Here is a 23,953-nt window from a genome sequence, read left to right as displayed (position 1 = left end):
AAGAATGGCAAATACTTTTATATTAATAATAATCAAACAAAACCTTTGACAAGGATAATCAACTGTCCTACATGATAGTCAATCATCACTAATGATTGGTAGATGCAAAAGCTAACTTTAACATCAAAATTAATAAGCCAGAATGCCTTCCCCAACAACTTTCAACAAATGGACCACAAGCATAAAAACTCAAGGAACCAAAAGCTCAAAAAACCCTATAACCAAGTCTTGTATAATAATGATCACAAGTCTTGCATGAATTAACTGTAATGTTAAAGAAGAAATCATGGTACCACCCATAATATGCTCATCAGCATATCCAGAAGTTAAATTTCATAATGCAAAGTTAATGAAGAGCACTTTTGTATCAATCCAAAAACTAAGCATAACAAAGTTATGCTCAATAAGTGATCACTAAATGATCCTTCATGAATCCATCTATAGTAGGACATAACTCACTTTATAACAAACACAAAAAGAATCATCAATGATTAATATATTTTAACTCAAATCTAATAAGGATTCAAACATTCTAATATCAATCACTAATTCTTTCATTCGTAAGGCTTACATAGTCCATGATTGAATCACTTTTCAAGGAAAAGCTAAAGCTCAACCCCTACTAAATAATCTCATCTAGAATACAACTAACTCAAACTTGCCACTCAGTTTGTTTGAATGCCAATACAGTTGTTAATTAGCAAATACATGAATGCTAATAACATAAAGATACAACCAAACCATCAGCACTATCTTCATCAAGACTAATAAAACTCAATATCAATCCTATGAAGAGACATCTCATTTCACTCGAATCTCAACACCAACAATATTAACGACCAGGAATCAGTTCAATGCCATCAACACTAGAATAAAGCTAGGAGAAAGCAAGAGTGAATCACCACCCAAAACTCTCTAACAATTAAGCTAACCAAAGTCAAAGATACCTTATTCAGTATCCAAGACCAATCCTCCAACAATACTCAATTACAAATAACACATTATCAAGGAGTGATTCACCACATCCAAGACTTAATGAAATCTAACACCATAGACTAAACGTAACTAAATGATATTGACAAAAGTAGAGTTAACATGCCAACATGGAAAACCCATATTAGTTTAATAACATGATCCTTCGTAACACCATCTAGTAAAGCAAATTTATCACTGCTAAATAAGCAAGTGTCACAATCCTCGACAAAGTCTATAAGCAACCACTAGTTGTAAAGCAATTAACAATCACTCTTTAACTTGCCTTCACAAGACCTAAACATTAAACTCATGCCATCAAGTCATATACTTGACCAATATGAACATAATACCCCAGGTATAAGATAAAGGTTCATGGACAAGTATAACTAAATAACCACTCGAATCTAACTCAACTGTAAAAAACTCACTAATGCATTTAGTCAGTAGCTCTGAGCATGCTTTGAAGAGGCTAGTTATGCATGATCAACACTTATTCGAAACTAAAGTGAAAACCATGAGATAGACTCATATTAGTACACAACCTCTTTATAGACAAAGCTATAGTATGGGTATCAACATCTCAACTTTAAACAACTAAGCTGGACATCATCATACTCAGCCAAGGCGCAAAGCTATCAAGACTAAATCAAAATTAGTGAGAGCTCACTACTCTTATAAAGTTTAATAAAATGCAAGGTGCAACCTACCACCAAACACAATGCTAAAAGAAAGGCACAAGGGTCACCTTTCTAGAAAGCACAACAGCCATTTTTCCACACCAACTCCAGACTCTATCCAACTCAATTGCCTTAGCCTCAAAAATCAACATCCCTTTCGGGTGCATCATACAAATTACTTACGAAGGTTTAGGCTAACCAAAGTCAACTCCAACCCTTTCACTAGTTTGTATTGACTTACAAAAAATGAAATGGTTTTCAAGCAAAGTGATCAACAAATTAGTCATTAGAAAAGCTTAAGAAAATTTGTGGAAAATTTCTATCCTAGAAAAAGAATGAAACTTTCAAAACTCAACTAACTTCCTCCTACCAACAACTTAAAATAGATTCACCTCAACACTAATTCTCATGACCCAACAATATGTTTAAGCATCGAACATCTTACCCATTTTGCCAACATCCAACATTGATATCCGCAGAATTCAAAATGAACATCCAAGGCTTGATCACAAGGACCACATCTTCAGATATCTATATTGTATTAACACCTTTCTTCAACCACCTTTAAGATCTAATGTAAAGCCAAAACACTAATAAAAAAATTGACATGGAAAATCAAGTTCTAAAGAAAATTCCTCATCACTCGAAATAACAATGCCACTTCTATTAACACAAGTGTTAGTGATGTCAACGCTTCAACTACACACCTTTTCCATCCAATAATCTACTCTAAATGCTAATAGATAAACCAATAAGCCATAACAAAGGAATGCTATAACCCTTTCCAACATTTTATGGGCAAATTCAAGGAACTAAAGAACTAACTTAAGCTTAGCATAATGGACCACCATCAAGAATTTAGTCAAAGCTACTACCATGCTAGTTACTATATATAAATAGACTAGTTTCAGCATTAACCACTTTGGGGTTGACCATCATTTACCTAAGCAACTTCGTAAACACATTGCTCATTATTATATAGATATGATATAAAAATCACAATGTTTTGATCATCAATTGAGCAACACCATGAGCAACACCCAAATCATTACTTCAAAGCTTTATGTGACTATCAAGTGCCAACTCGATTCGACAAAATACAACATAGATGCCACACTCTATCGATAAAGATTTACAACACTTAACACCGCTAACTTTTGTTTACAACACGGACAAGCTCATGTCACTTTCTTTTCGACCAAACTCAAAATTAATCCAACACCAAGCTACTCAAGGAGTAATAGTAAAGTTCTCTAGAAAAGAATTAAGCATTATGACTCAAGTCTTCAATAACAAGCCTAAACAAAATGGTATAGCGCTTCATCACTATCCATCCTATAACTCACTATTTCAAAGACCATCATAACCAATATGCATCAAGATAGGGTCTCTCAATTGCATAATGTGAACACAAACAATAAGTCATACTTCATTGCAAATCATCTCTCCAAGAAGAAAAAATGATTTACATGTTTGATCCTTCATCCTTGATGACTCTCTTTTCGGTCTCTACCTTGATCAAACCTCAAGCTTGTTTTTGCACTACTTTCAGTCCAATCCAAAAAAAGTTTATGAAAGAGCACAGTAATGATTATTTGAATCAATAGACTCATCCCTACACTCTTGATTGATCCACTTGTAATTATACCTAGGAAGGATCCACTACTGCCATGCTAAACAGTTATGGACTAGCCTATTTGCCACTCATAGCAAACTCAGGGAAAGTTTACTTCCACCCACGGTACATGGAACAACTCATGGAACCACCAATATGCTAACATTAATCCTACCAACTTAAAGTGTAACCTCGAGTTGCTAATGTGCCTCACTCATGAGCCCAAGTGCAAACTTGTGCAAATGGAATAACTCAATCCCTTTTATGAGCCTAAGAGCAAGCTCACATTATTATGGTACAAAAAAGTAACCAGAATCCATACCCAAGGAATGAATGTGAAGCCTTTGCACCCAAACGTGTACCCACTTGGATTATCGTTTTCATCTCTACATATGCAACGAGATTAGTTGCCCAACTCATTGGATAATACTTGTTGAGATATATCATTTGATACCAAATGTAGCACGCATGGTTTTTACCCTTTATTCTATAGTGATTTACTATAGGATAACCATGAAGTGGAATCTAAACCCTCCATATACATATCACATGCCACGTGTCTAAAGGACAGTAATACGAAGTCTGAGTTTCAAGGCCTTAGACCATTGAACAAAGGTATAGAGCCAAACTTCTAAGCATAGAACCAAGGAGCGAAGGGACCGAAATACGGAGTGACTTGGAATAGTCCTAGAGTATCCAACATCATAATGCTAGGACTAGCACGCAAAACAGAGCCATATGGAGTCTAGCACTATTTCAGCATATCGATGGCTTAACACAAGGATATGGGTACTTCATTAGCTAGCATGGAATGGAACTTGGGCTTAAACCCAAGTTGGACGTCCCTAGATTGTGAATTTGGACACAGGACAAATACCATTATGTTCAGGACAATCTATATATTCCGTAGATATGCTAAATGAGTAAACCTAGACACTTTCTATAAATAGTATTTAAGACTGAAATGAGACTAACACAAAGGGCATGATAACGAGGGTATTTGGCAGACATGGTAAGCTATTATCTAACAATATTGAGGGATTAGTCTTAATACATGAGGGTTTTTGTCAAGCCAATGCAAGACAGAGCAAAAGAGAATTAAGAGCCAGGCCAAGTATGCTTAGCTAGAAATACATAAGAGTTCCTACCTTATATCCATCTGACTAAATACAAGTGCTAAGCCCAGTTTATTAACACTTGAATAAGAGGGGCTAATAAAGGGAACCAACAATACTGACCTCCTGCCGTCATGGCAGTAAAGAAAGAATATCTGAAAAGACAATTGACAAGTAACTTTCGATACCCAAAGTCACATTCACGACATTTTCCATCTCCTAGACATGCTGCTCCAAAGACTGCTTTCTAATTCATTTTGCATGCAAGACACTTTCCTTGTTCTCAACACCCCCTTTTAGCTGTGCTTCCTCAACTGAAATCTGTACTACAACATCAAATACGTTGAACTAAAATTTGAGGACTTCACCTCAACTAGCTCTTCCATGAGTTTTGTACATGTCTCCTCAGCTTTGTCTTTCCTTGCTACAAGATCAGAGATGTTTTCTTCTAGGTGGAAATGGGAAAGCCATGTCTCTGCAAGTAATTGCTGCAACGTAAAAACCTCAGACATCCAACAAATAAAAGACCAAACGGCTCACTGTTTGCATCTCGGTGTCCTCTTCAACTAAAAGTATAAGCTGCTTGAGTTCTCTTACAAACGCTTGGATGTCTTCGAGTTTCTTGTCTGTCTCATAAACTACAGCCCAAGCCAATCTCTTTCGCAAGGTGTGAACTTCTTTGGCAAGTTCATCCACTTGTTCCGCATGGAGAAGTTTCTCTTCTATCTTCACCAGATCCTGTTCGAGCACTTCAAAAGATTTCCTATCCTTTTGAAGGCAATCACAACACACTTGAATAGTCTTCATGTTCATATCCAGCAATTTCGAAACTTTCTCCAAAAGTGTTGCCTTGAAGTAAAACTACAGCATAAGCATATGTCAAACCACCTTCAGCTTGGAAACGAAAGCTATTGTTACCTTGAATTTCTCTTTCTCACTACCAGCACTCAGAAAATCTCGACTCATGTCTTGAGACATAATCACACATGGGTTTTCTGTGTCAATCTACAAAAAAAAGGTGACAGTAGGAAAGTAGAAAATTTTAAAAATACAATCTTAACTTACACTGAGATGGTCGATCAGATTGCACAAGTCCTGCTTTTTTGAAGAAAGGTTTTCACTTGGAATACACAATATAAAAGAAGTAAATCCCTTGCATGATAGAAAACGATGAATATAGGTTGGTATATTGCCAAGATGTCACTCAGGTGGCAAAACCATTTGGCCAAGAATATTGTTAAACAAGCTCTGATTAATAATTTGTTTTAATTCAGACTTGCTAATGACATATAACTAAGGTCTATCATACATTATGTTTGGTTGATACCTCACCAATTCTACATGATTTCAGGTGTTTAATTTTTTTGCATTCAGATTGTCATCACTTGGGCTCCATGTTTGAAATGTGATTAAAAATAAAGAAGAAAAACTGTTTAGTTGAAGTCTCATGCTTATGGAACAGCTGTAATTTCTTGATCAGTACAGACAAAAAATTGCCTTAAAAACTATTGATTAAGCACTAACACTTTAAAATCTTTTGCCTAACTACAAATATAGTTTACTAGCATATAATAATACTGTGGAATATCAGCTTTTGAATTTATAGTTTGTATCTAATACATAGTTCTAGTGTTCTTAAAATCTTATTGTTTACTTAACTTAATATTAAGCTAATATCCTTTACTTTTAGAATTTTCTGGCTCTGAGCAATATTAATGTTCTTAAATCTTAGTGTTATATATTTATTCATATTCCAAGTAGAGAAATTATTTTATATATATATATATATATATATATATATATATATATATATATATATATATATATATATATATATATATAATATAAATTTTATAGATTCTTGACTTATACTTTGCATCTAATATCTATAAAAGTATTTATTCTTAGCAATTCATATTTTACTTTTTTCTGAGTTAAGTGTTACTTTTCTAAAAATCTTAGTGTTTTAATATATTCATATTCCCAAGAGCATTGTCTATGTTATATTGTGTATATATATCAAAAGAGCAAAAAACATTATATAAAATTATTGATTTTTGTGCTCATCTGGCATTTGTCTAGCATTATGTTTATATATATTCAGAAGTTTTGCACAATACAGCATTTTCTGGGCAATACTAGTGAACATTTAATGCAATGAAGCTCAGGTGGTAAAGGTGTATATGAATTGTATATATGTATTTTTGCTCACAAAGTTTGTGGGAAGTGCTTAAAGAAGCTGGACAAATTTATACAATATGCTATCACTCAAGAACACAAGAGGTTGCTTTAGCAGAGAACAGCAGTGCATGAGGAGGACTGCCATACAGTGTATTGGTAGAGATCTACTCATTCCTAAACTTAAATGCTCTCTGATGGCACTTTCAAGGAAAGTCAGTAGTAGATGACTGAGAGGTTAAATTGGATAGAAATAGAGACAACTTCATTGAGTAACAATAGGCTGGCCATGGCCAAGGCCAAGGATACTTTGGTTGGGGGCAAGGACCAGTTGATGCTGCTTAGGAGTAGGGCTATAACCAAATTCCACCACCATGAGGTTACTTAGACAATGCAAATGCCAACACCTAATATCCACCCCAATATGAGTTTTGTCAGCTTTATGGTCATGATAAGGAACCTTACAGAGCAAAACAAGAATATATGGCATGGGGAAAGTATGCTATTGTTTCCACACATACTCCTTGGCCTCCACAGCAGCAAACTTTTCAGCACAAGCCATACATAGTTGGTCCAAAACCAAGTTAGATCAGAAAGGAAAAGCTCCAGCAGATTTAGTGAATCTCGTTCACTTCTCAAGACCACATGACTTCATGGATGATCATATTTGTGTCAATGAGAATGAGGAGTGGATTGTTGGCTCACATCTATGGATAAGACAGTTCAAGAGCGATAATATTGGTTATCAACTCTTTTAGCAACATGGTTGGCAAGGAGGCATGGGCCTTGGATCTTCTGGATAGGGGTGCTTATATCTGATTGAGCCAAGTCACCATAGTGAATAGACAAGGTGTGGAAATAGAGATCATCTTAGGTGTCCTTGACTCACAGGTGCAATGTGTTGAAATGTAAACTCTACCACCTGATGAACCTGGGAGGAATTCCCGTCGACGATGTGGCCTTCATCGGGATCCTCAGAGCGAGCGGGGCACCCGAGGTCCCCGCAACACCCGCTCCCGTCGGATTGATTTCAATCCGGACCACTCACTCCTGTATATAAGCTATGGTTTTTGAGCTAATTGATATGCACATTTTCTGTATTCCCTTTCCATATTCCTAGCACTCACAACATGATTATATTCCTCCAATTTTTTATATTTTATATAGTGATATAACCATTTCCAGGTGCATGCTTCTCTCTTGATCAAGTCTCCAACTTTTGCAGAAAAAGATGGGGAGAAAGAGAAGAAAGGAGGAGGATAAACAGATCACATGAATGAGCTATTGATCACAAGCAGCACGGAGCTCCAGAGCATGCATCAAGAGCACTAGGGAGGAAACCCTAGAAGGAGTGAGAGAAACAAAGAGAGAGATGCACATGCCTCATGCATTCGTATCAGGCGCTTGGCCCAGCGCTCGTGAAATTGCCCAATAAAAGAAAATATCTAGCTTAGATAGACAAGACTAAGTAATTTATATTATAAAAAGAAACACAACACAAGTTATGGTAATAAAAGTGAAGGTGTAAATTTTACCAAATTTGCTAGATCGGAATTTATCTGAAATGGGAAAGCAATTGCATCTGTAGTAGATAAATTCAAAGACTTCTCCTCCACAAATAAAACAGCTCCATTCAAACAAATAGCATTGCATTCTTTACTAACACCTTTAGCCAGATTTTCACCTTCAACACCACCACCTGTTTCTCCTTGCATATACCATAGCTGCATGCTGTTTTTGAATTGAGTGCAACCTGTCCGACCATGGCAGGAAACAAATACACCATGATTCCTGTGTAGCCGCTCATCCCATGGCCAAGTCTGCTTTAATTCAAACCTCAACCCTTCCAAATCCAAAGTGAACAGACCAACATACTCTGGATCATTCAACTTCTTGTAGTGACCACAAAGCAAATACAAAGTGTTGCCCACCATTCTCCAACTGACACCATCCCAATGGTGTGCTAGCAGCCCTCCAACATCCAAGTTTCGAGTTGTATACATGAGCTGTTGTAAACATTGTGTAGACACTTCTCGCCTTACCTCTGATCTCAACTTTTTTTTCTTCACAAGAACCACTTCTTACAAAGCAGACTGTGTATTCCTTGAAGTCTTGACTAATGCCCATGTAAGAGGATGAAATCAGCCTTTTAGCCCTGAACACTCTAAAGCATCCAGTGAGTGGATTGCCTACTAGGACCTGGTTCCCTTTCACAAAGCAGAGCAATCCACCAGCACTTCCTATAAGAAACCCCCCCTATGGGCACACTTCCATCTCTATCCAGTTGGGGTAGAATGCATAATACAGCACCCCCCCTTATTTAGGGTGGGCCCTGTTTGCTTATTTGGATTTGCATGCTACCTCATTGCTTACATGCACTTACTGTATATTATTTTCAACTATTTTTAAGTATTTAAAAGTACAAAATCAAATATATTATTTATTCTACTATAACAGCATTATCTTGATTGTATAGCTTAATATGACTGCATAGAATATTAAATGTAGCTTCCTTTCTCTCTCTTGTGGAAGAAGACCAACAGTAATACAAAACCTAAAAGAATATTCCAATACTAAAGAGAATGAATAAAATAAGAAAGAAAATATAAGGAGCACAAACATAAAACACAATGAGGAAAAACCTAAACCAATCGTAGGTTATATACTTATAAATTATAGCCGTTCATTCACTGGCTAATTATAAAATTATAGTCCTTAACATATCCGTTAACAGCATCTACTAATTAAAGTTTAACGTTAAACATTTAGGGTGCAGAGCTGGGCGTGACTAAGCGTGCCACGGAGGAAGCAAGGAGTGAGCGTGGCAAAGGGGCAACCATGTAAGAGTGAGGGGTGCTGTATTGTGCATTTCTTCCGGAACAGCTGCTGGAATGCTTGCCAAACCCTGGGGAGTCGATCAATTCCCGCCACTGTTTGCACACTGCTCTCATCCGCCAGACATCGCACAGCGGCAGCTGCTGCAACACTTCCTCCTCAATCTCTTGATTCATTTGCAACCCTAGTGATCTTAACCTATTCTTAAAAGGTAACCATAAGGAGTGAACTCGTCCTGCATTGAATTCTGGAGCTCCTCCAGTGTGAGTGAGTAGATCGATCTCTGGCAGCAAACGCCTTCATTTAAAGAGGATGGAGCATCGCCTTGGAGAAGCCATGTCTTCTTCTTCTTCTTCTTCTTCCTCTTTCTTCTTGATGTGATGCTACTAAGATCTTGTCTAAGTCTCTCACTCACTCACCTACCCTGATCGGCACTGAGGAAAGAAAAAACGATGAAGGGATGAGAAGAATTCTGATCACTGGCAGGGTTATAAATAGTATGCTAGAATATTCAGGTATATTCTAAATGTACAGTTGAAACACTTCTAGGTATATTTTAGCATATTTTATGACCTAACGGTTAGAATGTACTTAGATTAGGTTATAATGTAAAAGAATACATTAAAAAGAAATAATTTTTTTTGGATAAGTAGGCCTATAACCCCATAAATTACATACGAATGCAACAAAAAGATATAATGCTTGATTCTTGGACTTTTATTACCCTTATGTTTAAACTTTTGGCCCAATACTTCAGTGAAGACATAGCAATGATATTATACTTGGTTTGTATGAACTGTTTCCACACATAAAAGTTAGCTTGATTGATTTTGAGCAAAGATTTATTCACAACTTATGAAGAATCTATATATTCAAATACTACAGTGGATATGGTTGCAAAGACTTTTTTACATAGAAAAAGGTCAAGATTTACACTTTCAGGTTGCAATATTATAAACATCTTTACTTTTGACATAATTAATTTTGTAACTACATTTACAATATTGGAAAACTTAAAATAAACTTATCCAAAATGTTGAAGTGATTTAATTACTAAGTGACCGAAAATATTTAATTATATTTAACATTAGTTAATCTTTTATATTAATGCAACATTGCATTATTATATTTAATATTTATGTGTAAAATAATTAATTAAAAAATTTAGACAACTTTGCATATGGTACTTTGTTTTTAATATTAAATTATTTTGTATTCCATCAAACTATATTATAGTGGATGTTGATGGTGTGGTTGTGGCTAATACTAATATCCTTCACTAAGTACAAAATGTTATAATTAATATATTAGAGCAAATATGTAATGCATATCACAAGTCATTGATGGACGTTGATTCCTGTTGGTAAATTCAGTGTTAGCGGTGGTGGTACATCTAAGATATATGTTTTCCATCTCCTTTCAATTCAGAGTGGATCACTGATTTTGCAGGGGTAGTTTCTATTGTGCAGTGGCTGGTGAAGCAATGCAAGCCCAAACTAGAATGTGATCCACTATGGCAGTCCTGTCTATTCCATAATGCCGATTGATGGCTATATTCTAAACTATGCTGTTTCAATCCAATGGCTCGAAAAATATATGTATCCATATCAAAACAGTATTATAAACAGTTTAAACTCTACTTTGAATTTGATAAGCATGGCATTTTGGACGAGATTCTCGCTGCTCGAGGCGGATTTAGGAGTTAGGAGGACGGGTTCTAGATGAGTTGATCTCGCACTTGATCGTCTCGCCCTTGACACCAAACCGCGTCTCGCTCTGGATCGTTCAAGAAGCACTCGGTGGTGGATGAAAAGATGCAGATCTCTTGGAACCTCGGGCTCCATCGCGATGGTTCTAAACGTTTCTGAGGTACTATGAAAGAGCAGATGATTTATCAACCAGTTTGGTTCAAGAACTCGGAGAAGTTTAACAAACATAACTTTTATAAACTTCTAATGCCACGAACATGCATCACATTTTACAGAGTACAAGCGGCACTCCATGGATAGGCTTCAAGCCAAACTTCATCGCAGGATTATGGCGGTAGTTCGGTGAAAGCCGGAACAAGAATCGCTGTAGTATCATAGCCAGAATGACTTTGGCTTCGATCATCGCAAACGACTGGCCCACGCACACCCGCGGCCCAAACGAAAACGGCATGAAAGCATTTGGATGCTTGCACGCGCTTGAGATCCCATCTTTGAAGCGATCAGGATTGAATTGGCCTGCATCTTCTCCCCAGAGCTCCTTATCCTGATGCAATCCAACGATTGGAAACAATACAGATACTCCTTTTGGAACGTGTAAATCTTGCAGCCAAGACTCCTCCACACACTCCCTGGTCATCTCGACTACTGGTGGATACAACCGCAGAGTTTCGTAAAGGATCATTCCCACCTGTTCAAGAATCAAGAAGTTAAGTTTTGGAATTAGGAGATATTGATCGACTTACAAGCTTGAGCCTGCTGACACTCTCGCCATCAGGAATCTCATTGCCACATACTTCGTGTACCTCAGCACGGGCGCGTTCTTGCCATTCAGGATAGCCTCCCAGTAGCATCAAAGTCCAGGTTAGTAGGGCGGCTGTGGTCTCATGGCCCGCAATGTAGAACGTCTTGCATTCCTCTATCAGATTACTGCTTGTGAAATTACTGCTGCTGTCACACTCCTTTAGCATCAGTCCGAGTAAGTCATTCCCGTATGTATTGCTCCCCCCTGACTTCACTGAGTTCCGACGCTCGTCTATGATCCCAGTGATCAGAGAATCCAACTCCTGATGAAGCTTCCACAGTTGGAGGTTGATTGGAAGTGGGAGAAACCTGTAGCAAGTGATTATGATTCAGTTCAATAGATGATCGAGCATACCTGAAGCCTGGAATCCACGAAAAGCTGATGAGTTTGGGCACTAGCTCTGGGATTTTCTTAGACAATATCTCGAAAACCCTCTGCCCTTCGAGATAGCTAGTTCCAAATGCTGTATGGGAGATAACGTCTCCTGTGAGCTTGCGCACTTCTCCAGAGATTTCAATCTCGGGATTCTGCTGCCTCGTAGCTTCCCATTGATCAAGCATGCGAAATGTGCACCCTGCGATTGTACCGGTCATTTGCTGTGTACAGGAGAATCAGAAACAGAAGATAATAGTATGAATACCCACTTTAATACGTTCATGAAAGAATGCCGGTGCTACGAGTCGGCGGTGATGACCCCATTCCTCTCCAGTAACACAAACCAATCCACGACCAAGGAACAAGTTCGCAACCCGCAACCCGCCCTCCGATTTATCAAACTGAGAAAACTTCTTAGACAAAACCTCCCTTACGATCTCAGGCTCCGAGACCGATATCCTTGGTTCAGTTCCCCACCAGAACACAAATCTCTTTCCTGGACCATGATCATCAGAAACGAAGCTTTGAGATTCATCAGGGATGACAATAACATACCATATTGCTTCCGCCATTTGAGCAACGCAGGATGTACCCGATGGAAAATGTCGTGGCTGAAACTTTCCATGTCTTGATGGCGCGCCTCATGTTCTGGATTTCAGCTATTTGGCCTACCATGAACCGGAATGGAAGCCCCTGAATGCCCTCCTTCTTCAGCTGCGCCGCGATCGCCCTGGGGCGCCACCAGTAGACCGTCACGAATCGCCATAGCGCTGCAGTGAAGAGGACGATGCAAGTGCTCAAGATCCATCTCCCTTCCATTTGCTGGATTAAGGGTAAAATGTGTGGGAGATGTGGGCGAGTGCATTTAAGCCAAACAGATGGAGTGGATCTATCCCTAAGAAACTACAGGAACTTGTAGCGTTACACTGTTACTCGTTGGTTAGTGGTGGTTTGTGTGTGGTTACTCACTTTTCAATGATATTGGACGACATCGCAAGTCAGATTGGCTATTGTAAAAGTAAACCGGCAAAGATTCTGGCAAGTGTGGTTACTCACTTACCACCTCTAGAGGTATGGGCCAAATTTTGTCAACCATATGTATACCTCTAGAGGTGGTAAGTGAGTAACCACACTTGCCGGAATCTTTGCCGATTTACTTTTACAATAGCCAATCTGACTACAAATTTTGTCAACATGACCCATTTCTAAAATTTCTACTATACAAATTAGAAGAACTTTTCAAAGATGGTGTGAAAGTCAAATATGGGTTGGATGTTTGTTTTCTAAGGCTACAAGAGTTTAAACAACTAATTTTATGCTTAATTTCTGGATCAAACCATCCAACATAATGCAAGCTATTGAAAATGTTAAGTAAGGGAAGAGTAAGTTGTCTACATTACAAATGTCACACTGGAAGTACTCAAATATTTTATTAAATTTGATGGAACTAAAACAACTCAAAACTATGCAAGATTAGGAGGAAAGAGTAGATAAAGTTTTGGTTGTTTAATGGTTTTCACTCACAAATCTCAAGAAAATCTAGAGGGATACTGATATTCATAATAGAACACTACTCTCTTTCTTAATTGTTATGGGTAAGTAGATTTGAGTTAAATTATTGAATGGATTTTTTAATAAGCTTTTGTCTAAACTTGATTTGGTGTTCTCTTTTGTTGTGGAGCTAATGCATAAAAGTGTATTAAATGGATATAAAAAATTTGATGATGAGCTTTTTGCTATGGTGGAGAGTAAAAATAAATACTTAATAACTTTAACACATCTACATAATTAACAAGTTCTGATTTAGTAAGATGCTTAAATCTTGTATATTATTCAAACACTTAATTATTAGCAAGCTATTGAGCATCAAGTATTTGCTCAATGGTATACTCCCTATATCATGGTTGGATTACTAAATGATAGTCTAAAAAGGTGTTATAGGTTTATATTGGTTATTATTAATATTTTTTATAATGTTAGTAAGATTTATGACTAAGAACACTTCAACATGCTTGTGAATATTGTAACTAGTTAGAAGTGTTAAATGGAGAGGAGCACATGTAGAACACTCACTTGGATAAAGGTATGTTTTTTTTATAACAACTTTAACTATGGAGAATTTGGTAATTATTGGGTTGCAACTTTAGAGAGTGAATTCAAATATTTATATGATATCACAACAAACTCAAAAACTATAAAGAAAACATGGGAAAGAATAGTATATAGTACATTAGTTTATCATAACATTTATATTTCTTTTAAGTTAATTGATTGATTTGTTCATTTGTTGAAAAAGAAAAATGATTTAGCTTTTAATTTTGTTCAACTTACAATATCATATAGTGATGTGTTAATTTTAAATGGACTCATTGTAATTAAATTATAGGTCCAAGCTTCACAATTATAGAAACAAGTAAAAGAACTAGTTTTGGTGCTTTATAAGTGTTAGAAACTAAAATTCCAACTTAGTGTAAATAAAATTTCTAAGCATGTGGCCTATTTTTGGGGTTGCTAGAATCAATTCTGCCACAACAATGAGCACAAAGATTGCACCTTATCAAGCAATTTACATTCACTTAAAATTTTTTAAATAATAATCAAACACAATTATCAAAGATGAAAATAACTCAAAGAAAAACTTGGTTTATATATAATACTATTTCTAGGAGAGATTTTTTTTGGAAATCACAAAAAAATTCTTAATTTTTGTCAACAACAAAATCTAAGTTTTCTTTTTGGGAAATTACTGTTAGTAAAATTTATCTTTTAGATTTTTAACTCTTGAGATAAATAAGTTTATATTTTGGTTTACCAGTACATTTATCCAAATTCTCATTTATCACCTCAAGTAGATGTTGAAATTGGATGGAAAATCTTAAACCCTTGTCAAATGGGATTTGATCACATTTGTATAATTCTAGTTGAGCTCATTTTGATCGAAATTTTCATTCTCTCACACTATGATTCCCACTAGAAAAGATGTAAGTTAGCTTTGGAGGTGGTTCAAGATTGTGAATTAAATCAGTATTGCCCAGTTATAGTGGATATTTTTTATATTGGAGAACATTTCACTTATGTATTCCAAACTTCAAACACTAATTCTTCTTTTGAGATTCCTTTACTTGGGAATTCCCCATTCAATAAATGTTCACTTGCAAAAGGGCATCTTCAATCCATTTTATTTGAATTCATTAATGCATTTGTGTTTTTATGCAAGTTTTCAACTGAGTTTGAAGGATTGTATAAGAGATGCCAAGTAAGTGATTGTCTACTTCAAAGATGCTCAAAGTTATGGTCTTGCAGTATTGCTAAGATTATGACCATACAACTATTAATATTTACTCAAGAAGAATAAATACATCACCACTTCAGATGGGTTGATCACAAGTGGATGAAGTACCTAACTTTAGGACAATCTTCTTTAAAGGTTAGCTTTTAAACATTAATATAAATCATTCCAAAAACTGATTTATAAAGTTAATCATATTTCAAGACCATGCTACAAACATAGACAGAAGCAGTAAATCATAACCACTATATAGAACTAATAAAAATACCTATAGCCAAATTTTAAAACCATATATAAAACTTACTGGAAAACTCAAATTGTCAAAACATGCTGAAAAACCTATATTGTCACTGTAGTGTTATGAACCACCTGAACTACCTATACAGTTTTGGAATTCAAGTCTAGAGTCCAGCATTGTTCGCTGCTGCTGTTCGCGAAGCTTAGCCAGAGCCAATGCTGCTCTCTGCAAAGAACCGTCGGGGTTCCTCACGATCTTCACAGGTGAGAGATCAACCGAGTCCCCTCAAGAACGCAGGCTCGTCCTCGTTCAGCTCTATTTCAAGCTCTTCTTCCTCACCCTCGTCGTCATACAGCATACAACCTCCGTCATCGTCATGCATGGGATTATTTCGCATGCCCACCACCCCTGAAGCAGCCAGCTGCGTTATTTCAAACCTCTCTGGAGAGCTGCTGCTTCTCCCACTGCTATCCGTGTCCCTATGCCTTTCTCCATCTCGATCCCGCTCGCAATCCCTCTCCTCTTTATCTCGCTCCTTCTCCTTATGATCTCTATCTTCCTCCCTCCCCCGATGTCTATCCTTGTCTTTCCTCACGGGCGGGAAGATGGCGTGAATGATCGCCAGCAGCCTCTTGACGAAGTCATCCGGGAACTCCGCCCCGTTTTCCTTGAGCTTGCCGCCGAATTTCTCCACGCTCTCGCTGCGCCGGCCCAGCTCGATGATACACTCGGCCAGCGTCTTGTTGCTGCACCCTACGTGCGTTTCTAGCTCGGTGCATACCTTTGACACGAGCGACAAGTGGAGCTCCATCGCTGAGCTCTCCCTTTTTTTAATCTTTATATAACCATGGTTACTAAACTCTTAGGGCTGTTTATTCAGTTCACTCTTTTTGTTCACAAAAATTGATACTCTATAAAGATCCATCTAATCTTGTATTTCTGTGACAATTTTAGTATGAAAAGTTTATAATGCGGCTATGCTGAGGTAGAATTATTAATTTTTTAAAATACAGCTCAAGGCACTCTTGTATATAACACAGAAAAAATCACAATGACTTACAGAACTCTGTGACAAAGTTGGCCATCATGGGATCGTAGTCGGGAGCTTCCATCTGGAAATGGCCGACTCCAGGGACGAGGCGCGTCTCGGCTCTCCCAACCGCGGACTTGAGCTTGGATTCCAGCTGCTTGACGCTCGTAAACCCATCGCGAGTTCCCATGACGAACAGCTTGGGCTTGGCCGACTGGAGGATCGCTTTGTTGTGGCGGCCGAAAAGAACCGACGCCCAGAATCCAAACGGGTAGCCCAGCCCCACGTATCCCACTACTTCTTTCACCTGATCCACAGCCGAGCCAGCAATTGGAGCCCCTGGAATCGAGAAAAGAGAAACTAGAGTTAGAACCCAAAAGGAAATGCATGCTCCATTCTCTCATCCTGATGATCATCCATCAAGAGTTCCTGTTTCGATCAAGCAATGCTTCCAAACAAGACTGAAGATAAAAAGGAAATCCACAACAGAACTCCAAAGCTTGGGAGAAAGAGACGAAGAAACGAAAGAGGAGGAAGAACAGCTATGGAAAAACTAGAGCTTCCAAACCGACTAGAGTACGATCGGTCGGAGGAGTTTCACGTACCCGCTGAAGAGCCGACGAGAACGATCCTCGAGGCAGGGATTTTCTCCACGGCCCACTCGCAAACTCTCACCACGTCCTGGACCTCCGACGATCCCATGAGCGTAGCCCGCCCGGAGGATCGCCCAGCACCACGCATATCAAACGTGACAACCAGGTATCCCCTGTTGTTGAGCTCCGTCGCCATCCCTTTGAGCAATCCCTGACACCCGCCAAGCACCGTGAATTGGTGCACCAGAACCAGCGCCAGATCTGCGATGCGCGCCTCCTCCGCCGGCCTGTAGATCCTCACAGCGAGCGAGATTCCATTCCCTCCATCCACACTCTCGAATTCCACTGCCATGGCCACGATCTAAGCTGGCGCCGGGGGATTCCCAGCTCCTGGCGAGCTACAAACACCTGCTGATCGGTCGGGGAGGGAAGATCGCGCGCCCTGCTGCCCGCATTGTCGACGATGCCGCTTAAAAACCCTAGCCAACAAAACCAAGGCTCTTTTCCATGTCATAGGAGGAGGAGAGAAGGGACATTCTTTTAGCTGCGGGGTTGCGATCGATCGAGCGAGAGGGAATCGGTGTGCGCCTTAAAATCCTGGTCGCTCTATCGGATAGAAGCGAGCGATCGTGTCGCTTGCGCTCGAAGGGTAGGGTTTTTGGTTCTCCCAGAGTGTAGGTAGGGCTTTGCAATGCCGCTGCGCCTCCTCCTCTAGAAGCGCGCAGATCTATCGTCTTCGTCGAGGTATGTGGAGTAATCTCTCCTTGTTCTTCCCCTCTTCTCATTAGCTCTTTTCATTCATCAGTAGCAACGCAAAGCGAAAAAAGAGGTTTTCTTTTCGCGAGGATCACAATGGGTTCCTTGCTGGGCGATCTTCCTTCGTACAACCCGCACAATTTCAGCCAGTTGAGACCATCGGATCCTTCTCATCGCTCCGTAAGAGATCGACGAGCATTTTCTCTTCGGTTTTTCTTCTCTTCGTGTTTTCTTCGTTGTTCTTGCTTGACTGACCACCATTTCTTTTTTTTTTTTCTTTTTTTTTTTGCAGCAACTCACACCGCTCACTTATCACGCTACTCACGACCGGACGATGCCTCCGGCGGATCAAGGTAACCATCACCATAGCTTCGCGAATTTGAGCTAACTTTGCTTTCTTTGCAGTCATCTCCACTGAAGCTACCAACATTTTGCTGAGGCACTTCTATCAAAAAGCCGATCACAAGGTAAGTTCTTCCCGATCAATGCTATGATTCATTCATCACTCACTCGAGTGTATGCAAGCAGCTCAAGTTGAAGCGCTCGGCCACCGATTCGCCTCTCGGGGATCACAAGCGTCCCAAGAGCACAACTTGCGCTCCAGAGAAGAGATGATCGCGAGTTCTCCCTGTACTTAACAAGCCCGCGATGGAAAAAAAAACAGAGGTTGGCTACACAGGTTTGATGAGCAGAATCCATTTTCTCGATCTCTAAGCTTGTGAATATCTAGATCGACAATGGTAACTTTCTTTTAGAAACTTGTGTACACAGGTGATTCACCGCCCTCTAGCAGATCTCTCACTCCGGCTCGTACTCGATCAGCGTCGGCACCGCCCAAGGCTCGTTCTGCGCGGAACTCTTTATCCTCTTCACGTTGAACTGGAGTTGCAACTCCCCGAGTCTTTCGACTGTGGCTTTTCCCTGTTCGATCCATCGTCACTTTGGAAATGAAAACGCTACTCTATCAACGAGTTACCTGCTTGTCTTCGAGAACTACGTGCTCCGAGATGGCCGCCTTTGCCTTTGGTACAAGAAAACTTGTAAGTTTCTAGCTCTTGTGTTCTAAGTCTCTAGCTTGTGTTCTAATCTTGAGAAGCTTGCTTGCTTACCAGGCTGTAGAAATGCGAGAGCTTCTCGGCGTCGAAGCCTCTGTCAGTGACGAGAAGCTTGGAAAATCTCTGCTTGGCGACTCTCCTCGTCCCGGCCTGGAAAGAACGAACAAGCGATGAGGAAAAACCAGGAAACGAGCAATCTTGTAGCTACCTGCGACGATTGTAAGCCCAAGACAACGCTCCAGGCCTCGCCTAGCCGATGCAAGAAACTTTGGCTGTGATCTCCTCCACCAGCGCAGCGAATTTGACTGCTTCTTCGTCGTGATCTCGGCACCAAAGCTCGCTGGCTGTGATGGAAGCGCGGATCACAAAAACCTCTGGCGCTGTCCATTCGATTCGATTCGAGAAAAATAAGGGAAAGGGGAGAGAACTCCACTGTACACAGGCTAGCTAGGAAAGAGTTTTTTACAACCACGTAAGAACGTAAGAACTAACGGCTAGTTTCTTCTGTGGAACCTTTTTTTACCCTGTGGATTTCTCGATTATAAGTACAAGATCGTCAGGAAAATATGAGAAAAAATCGACTGGATTGTCAAGCAACTTCCATATCGTCGCTAGACGCGGATGGTTTATGAATTTTAAAGCCAAAGATCCTAGGAACGTAGCCAGACGACGATGGATGCTTGACACAGGGCTTGATTTCCATGGGATGCGTCAGGAGTAGCAAGTGCGCGAATGTGGGACCAAAGTATGCGCCATCGACACCTGGAATCCAGAACAGAGATCTTAGCGATGGCGAGAAAGATAAGATAACAACAGGAACTTTGCTTACTTCGATGTTGCACGGCGATCGGATCAAACACGTCTTCGCACCGGGGGCAGAAGAAGCGAACCGTGGACACTCCTGGATCGTCCGAGAGCCCAACTGGAAGACAAGTTTGATCCTCGCAGCAGGATCTCGGGCACTTTTCAAACTCTTCGTGCTTGAACTTTCTCGCCTGGACAAGAGGAGAAGAAAAAAACATGATGAACAAAAGAAGCGTTTCATAAGTGATGTGAGAAAACGTACCATGGCCTCGAGTCCTTTGGTGGATAGAATGTACCGCCTGTGGATCAGACCATACAACTTTTGCGCTTCTTCATCGAAATACCCCCCTGGAAAAACGAGAATATTCAAGGAGGGGGTGAGAACGAGAGAGCTTGAGAACTTACTGTACGTCTCGAGGATGTCACGCAGAGATCCATGATAATCCAAGACCTCGTTGCTAAGCCCGTGGAGATTAAACTGATCCCGGATGAAGTCGGTGTCAACTCTCACGAAAAGATCGTTCTCCTTCTGCGAACAAAAAGCCTCGATCCATCCTGCAACAACCACAATTTATAGTTTCTCCATAGTGATCCCAGCTCTCAAAACTCACCAGGAGAGTTTTCCAAGTGCTTCTCTCGCTTGAGCGCCTCCACATTGCTCCTCTGGCTCCCCACGAAAAACTTGATCTTCTTCGGCCGCCCTTCCGCGGCGTTCTTCATCTCTACAAACACGAGGAAAACCTCCCTTGTCAGCGCAAATTCCATTTGTTCTTTCCTTTTTACTTACGCTTGGAAGCCGCGAGGCAGTAGAAGCGACGATGACTCCTCAGCAGTTGGCGGCAGCGCAAGGCGCTATGGATTTCCCGCATCCCTGTTGCCCTAAACCCCTAAAACCCACGAACCAATCTTCACGGCCTTGTCACCTCGAGTCCCAAACTTCACCTTCCTTGGCGCCCCATAGCCGAGCTCCAATCGCAGCGCATCCTGGCCGTCCAACCATTCGCACTTGTGGGATTTTTAGGGCTCCTCCGGCGGCGTACTTTCTATTAGTAGAAAGGGCCAAAGTTATATAAGCTCTATCCATAAAAGAAAAATATTAAGGAAACCTTTCCATAAGTATCACTTCCATGATTCATCTGGAATGGAGATTCGAGCAAACCATCGTCAAGACAATGATAAAAACATGGAAGTGATTCAAACCTTGCGAGGAGTATCGAGGCCTTTAGTTTGGCCATCGTTTGCCATAGACGTCTGGGTGTAAGTATTGCTTGTCCCACTTCCATGGTTCATCTGGCACCAAGAATCCAGCAAGCCACTCTCAAGACAATGGAAGCTTCAAACCTTGCGAGGAGTATCGAGGCGGCGGCAATGCGTAAGGCAGAGGCAGCCTTATAATCTTCGCGTTGGTATCTTCTTCCTCGTCCATGCTCTCGGTGGCAGCGAGAGTATACAGCTTCACGTTGGGTGCTCCGGTTTTGCAAGCCTCGTTTTCGTTGATCAGGGGCAAGTCTTCGGTGCAAGAGTATCTGTTCTTGAATTTGCTGAGCATCGAAGGCAGGAAAACTACACCCAGCTGGGGAGAAGATGAAGTCAGGACTGCTGCGAAGCTCATTTCATTAGGAATGCAAACCTCGTAAGAACGGATCATTAGTTGTGTCTTGTTCTTTTGCAAAGCACCCCACGCCGCTTTGCTGAGATTCGAGGACGTGAGACACACCCAACTGCGTGGGAGATATGTCACAAAATATCAAGGAAATGCACGGACTTACGCCAGAGCGTTTTCCCGAAAGCGTACAAAAGTCTTGATGTGAGGCATAGCACGACTGCATGACAAGAACAAGAGCTTGAGTTTTTGCAGCGTTTGAAACAATGGTAAACCTTCTTCCAGTATGCTCTGCTTGCCACCGCGACCAGTACTTCTTAAGCAGTGGCTTCTCCACATTTTTCGCGGGACTTGGAATCGCGGCCCCAGCACGATACCCCTGAGAAGACGATGCAAGTTCAGTTCCAGCGCCTATAACGGGAAACAATCGCTGACCTCGAGTGATTGTCGAACGTCTTCAACGGTGGGAAAAATAATTTGAGCTTCTCCTAAGCCCAAGCGTCGCCCATCAAGTGTCGAACCTTCGCTTAGCGAAGACGAGAATTCTTCCATCCATTTCTCGTCAAGCGATCCAAGCGAGGAAAACTGCAAGAAATGAAGCAAGTTACGACGATGCATAGATCGTGACTCTAGGTACCTGATACACAAGAGGAGAATTCTGGAACTTTTTATCAAACTTCTCCTCCTTCAAAATCGAACGGAGCTTCATATGACCCCACTTATTCAGCTGAGGGCCACTGTGATAGCCAGGTATGGATCCTATCAGCCGTACCTGGTAGCTAGAAGCGTCAGTTCCATTCATTTTAAAGTGCGAAAAATAATTACCGCAGCATTGCTGAAATCGAAGTTTCGGAAATAGCTTGCGTTGATCTTCATCTGTCCATGGTGTTGGACATCTACGGTACATCCTGACCACTGTAAAAAAACTGATCTTGTTCGCGAAAGGCTACAGGAAACCTGACGTACCTCAAGTGCTGTCAAATAGTCCACCAGATCGTTTTCAAAGTCTGATGCAGTGGTAATCCCCGTCATACTTTTTAAAGGAAAATCTTGCATCCACAAGCCTTGGGTCTTGTTATTCCAATCGATATTGATCAGGTTTGCAGTGTGCACAACAACTCGGACACCAGTTGGATAAACAAGTAGCATGGCTTTGGAATGGTGTGTTCCATATGAGATCCACAATCTCGGCTTGAAGAGTAGCCAGTTACTTGGCTTCACAGACTACACACAAAAGGAAACCAAAAAAAGCATTAGACAAAAGCTACACAATAGACACAACAGCGCAAACCTGCAGTTGTGAAACGTTGCTCTCTCCGTGGATCATCACCACTTGCGGGATCGACCTCAAAAGCGGGCAAGCTACGAATAAAAAGTTATTTGGAAGGAAAAAAAACAAGCAGTAGCTTTACCAGAGAGCAGCCACTCGATGTCCACCATGTAATTCGAGAGGATCGCAACGAGAACATCGCCCTGACTCAATCACAAAAGTTCTTATAACGTAAGACCACCAAAGCACGAATCACCTTTATCACATCAGAAATTCGCACGCACCCAGCGTTCGCCCAGTCGGGCAAGCCTTGAACACGCAGTAGCTGGAAACCACAAGGCGATCTCGAGCTCTGAAGCATTTTCGAATTCTCGGGCTCGCCACCTCGCGTGTTCTTCGAGTGTACAGTCGTCGCCATATCCTGAGCACACAAGGAAAATGCTTGTTTCGTGAAGGAAGATAGAAAAAAAAAAAAAGGATAGATACCTCCTGCTGCAAAGCTCGGGCGAATGCTTCGTCGTCCTCGATTTGCCTCTTTCGCTTGTTGGAAGCAAGCACATTGTCACTTTGAGACGCTGCTGCCTTCCCTTTAAGCGAAGAACACAGCATAAACTTGAAGAAGCGATCTCCTTCGACAATGTCGCCAGCACGGAGTGGAGATTTGGACTGCGAGCTGAGGATAATCTTCGCGCTGGAGCCGGATTTGATCGAGATTGAGCTCGACCCTGTCTGGAGTGCATCGATCAATCGAGAAAACAAAGAAAATGCAAGGATCATAATCATACCACTGAAATCTCCATCTCCAATGCCGAAGAAGAAACCTCAACAACAAGATTGCTGCTCCTTCCGACCGAGTTGAAACCTCGAAATATCGGTATCGCTGCAACCGACGGATCCTCCTCTCCATTCGCAAGCAGCGGAAGCAGCAATCCAATTTGATCCTGGCAGGGAAAGAGCTACAAATCAAAACCGCCGCGATCGCGATCGCAAGGAAGAAGATACCTCGACTTCCATTCCAACCAAGAGCCCTAAAA

General features: G+C 40.6%; 5 protein-coding genes and 1 long non-coding RNA gene across 8 annotated transcripts; 2 read left to right on the top strand and 4 right to left on the bottom strand.

The window, feature by feature from the left end:
- Nucleotides 1–11,316: 11,316 nt before the first annotated feature.
- Nucleotides 11,317–13,160, bottom strand: LOC9660044 (cytochrome P450 709B2). Its single transcript, XM_024674551.1, has 5 exons — nt 12,837–13,160; nt 12,551–12,777; nt 12,261–12,502; nt 11,848–12,214; nt 11,317–11,792 (listed from the first exon to the last, which is right to left on the bottom strand). The coding sequence occupies exons 1-5, from the start codon at nt 12,904–12,906 to the stop codon at nt 11,367–11,369; spliced, it is 1,332 nt and encodes a 443-aa protein (XP_024530319.1). The 5' UTR covers nt 12,907–13,160; the 3' UTR covers nt 11,317–11,366.
- A 3,642-nt stretch (nt 13,161–16,802) lies between these two features.
- On the bottom strand, nt 16,803–17,907 carry LOC9646682. The gene is made up of 2 exons (XM_002969356.2): nt 17,444–17,907; nt 16,803–17,177 (listed from the first exon to the last, which is right to left on the bottom strand). Exons 1-2 carry the CDS (start codon nt 17,781–17,783, stop codon nt 16,855–16,857), a joined length of 663 nt encoding a protein of 220 aa, XP_002969402.1. The 5' UTR covers nt 17,784–17,907; the 3' UTR covers nt 16,803–16,854.
- A 25-nt stretch (nt 17,908–17,932) lies between these two features.
- Nucleotides 17,933–18,945, top strand: LOC9660042 (DET1- and DDB1-associated protein 1). Its single transcript, XM_002969578.2, has 5 exons — nt 17,933–18,175; nt 18,237–18,367; nt 18,480–18,540; nt 18,593–18,654; nt 18,716–18,945. Exons 2-5 carry the CDS (start codon nt 18,284–18,286, stop codon nt 18,800–18,802), a joined length of 294 nt encoding a protein of 97 aa, XP_002969624.1. The 5' UTR covers nt 17,933–18,175; nt 18,237–18,283; the 3' UTR covers nt 18,803–18,945.
- On the bottom strand, nt 18,915–21,102 carry LOC112346122 (casein kinase II subunit beta-like). 2 transcript variants are annotated; one of them, XM_024674274.1, is made up of 10 exons: nt 20,989–21,102; nt 20,834–20,925; nt 20,658–20,768; nt 20,452–20,601; nt 20,309–20,394; nt 20,072–20,237; nt 19,451–20,004; nt 19,297–19,392; nt 19,164–19,208; nt 18,915–19,108 (listed from the first exon to the last, which is right to left on the bottom strand). In XM_024674274.1, the coding sequence occupies exons 1-7, from the start codon at nt 21,027–21,029 to the stop codon at nt 19,832–19,834; spliced, it is 819 nt and encodes a 272-aa protein (XP_024530042.1). In that variant the 5' UTR covers nt 21,030–21,102; the 3' UTR covers nt 18,915–19,108; nt 19,164–19,208; nt 19,297–19,392; nt 19,451–19,831. The 2 variants fall into 2 exon arrangements, with proteins under 2 accessions (XP_024530042.1, XP_024530043.1); XM_024674275.1 differs by having other exon boundaries at nt 20,834–20,933; nt 20,989–21,088.
- LOC112346123 lies at nt 19,115–19,760 on the top strand. The gene is made up of 2 exons (XR_002992294.1): nt 19,115–19,227; nt 19,300–19,760. It is a non-coding gene; the product is annotated as an uncharacterized LOC112346123 (long non-coding RNA).
- LOC9646681 (tyrosyl-DNA phosphodiesterase 1) lies at nt 21,019–23,952 on the bottom strand. Of its 2 annotated transcripts, XR_002992293.1 has the most exons (17): nt 23,922–23,952; nt 23,705–23,860; nt 23,406–23,648; nt 23,176–23,340; nt 23,062–23,122; nt 22,941–23,011; nt 22,616–22,873; nt 22,475–22,564; nt 22,287–22,421; nt 22,085–22,234; nt 21,925–22,028; nt 21,816–21,869; nt 21,677–21,767; nt 21,388–21,619; nt 21,247–21,336; nt 21,153–21,182; nt 21,019–21,089 (listed from the first exon to the last, which is right to left on the bottom strand). XR_002992293.1 is itself a non-coding variant. In XM_024674273.1 (16 exons), exons 1-15 carry the CDS (start codon nt 23,931–23,933, stop codon nt 21,269–21,271), a joined length of 1,890 nt encoding a protein of 629 aa, XP_024530041.1. In that variant the 5' UTR covers nt 23,934–23,952; the 3' UTR covers nt 21,093–21,182; nt 21,247–21,268. The 2 variants fall into 2 exon arrangements, 1 of the variants encoding a protein (XP_024530041.1); XM_024674273.1 differs by lacking the exon at nt 21,019–21,089 and having other exon boundaries at nt 21,093–21,182.
- Nucleotide 23,953: the final 1 nt, after the last annotated feature.

The sequence above is a fragment of the Selaginella moellendorffii genome, unplaced genomic scaffold (genome assembly GCF_000143415.4).
Source record: "Selaginella moellendorffii unplaced genomic scaffold, v1.0 SELMOscaffold_12, whole genome shotgun sequence".
Lineage (NCBI taxonomy): Eukaryota > Viridiplantae > Streptophyta > Lycopodiopsida > Selaginellales > Selaginellaceae > Selaginella > Selaginella moellendorffii.
The sequence above is the reverse complement of the archived record's forward strand: the minus strand, read 5'-3'. Positions and strand labels throughout refer to the sequence as shown.

Bases quoted from the DNA above. Each gene is read 5' to 3' on its own strand.
- LOC9646681 (XM_024674273.1), bottom strand. The intron at 22,029-22,084 runs GTCAGCGATTGT...TCGTCTTCTCAG, and splicing joins ACGTTCGACAATCACTCGAG to GGGTATCGTGCTGGGGCCGC. The intron at 21,620-21,676 runs GTTTGCATTCCT...TCTTCTCCCCAG, and splicing joins TAATGATCCGTTCTTACGAG to CTGGGTGTAGTTTTCCTGCC.
- LOC112346122 (XM_024674274.1), bottom strand. From the start codon at position 21,029: ATGCGCTGCGATTGGAGCTCGGCTATGGGGCGCCAAGGAAG. The intron at 20,926-20,988 runs GTGAAGTTTGGG...TTAGGGGTTTAG, and splicing joins GCTATGGGGCGCCAAGGAAG to GGCAACAGGGATGCGGGAAA. The intron at 20,769-20,833 runs GTAAGTAAAAAG...TCGTGTTTGTAG, and splicing joins CTGCCTCGCGGCTTCCAAGC to AGATGAAGAACGCCGCGGAA.
- LOC9646682 (XM_002969356.2), bottom strand. From the start codon at position 17,783: ATGGCAGTGGAATTCGAGAGTGTGGATGGAGGGAATGGAATCTCGCTC. The intron at 17,178-17,443 runs GTACGTGAAACT...TCTCGATTCCAG, and splicing joins TCTCGTCGGCTCTTCAGCGG to GGGCTCCAATTGCTGGCTCG.
- LOC9660044 (XM_024674551.1), bottom strand. From the start codon at position 12,906: ATGGAAAGTTTCAGCCACGACATTTTCCATCGGGTACATCCTGCGTTG. The intron at 12,778-12,836 runs GTATGTTATTGT...ATCATGGTCCAG, and splicing joins CAAATGGCGGAAGCAATATG to GAAAGAGATTTGTGTTCTGG. The intron at 12,503-12,550 runs GTGGGTATTCAT...TCCTGTACACAG, and splicing joins TCTTTCATGAACGTATTAAA to CAAATGACCGGTACAATCGC.
- LOC9660042 (XM_002969578.2), top strand. From the start codon at position 18,284: ATGGGTTCCTTGCTGGGCGATCTTCCTTCGTACAACCCGCACAATTTC. The intron at 18,541-18,592 runs GTAACCATCACC...CTTTCTTTGCAG, and splicing joins GATGCCTCCGGCGGATCAAG to TCATCTCCACTGAAGCTACC. The intron at 18,655-18,715 runs GTAAGTTCTTCC...GTATGCAAGCAG, and splicing joins ATCAAAAAGCCGATCACAAG to CTCAAGTTGAAGCGCTCGGC.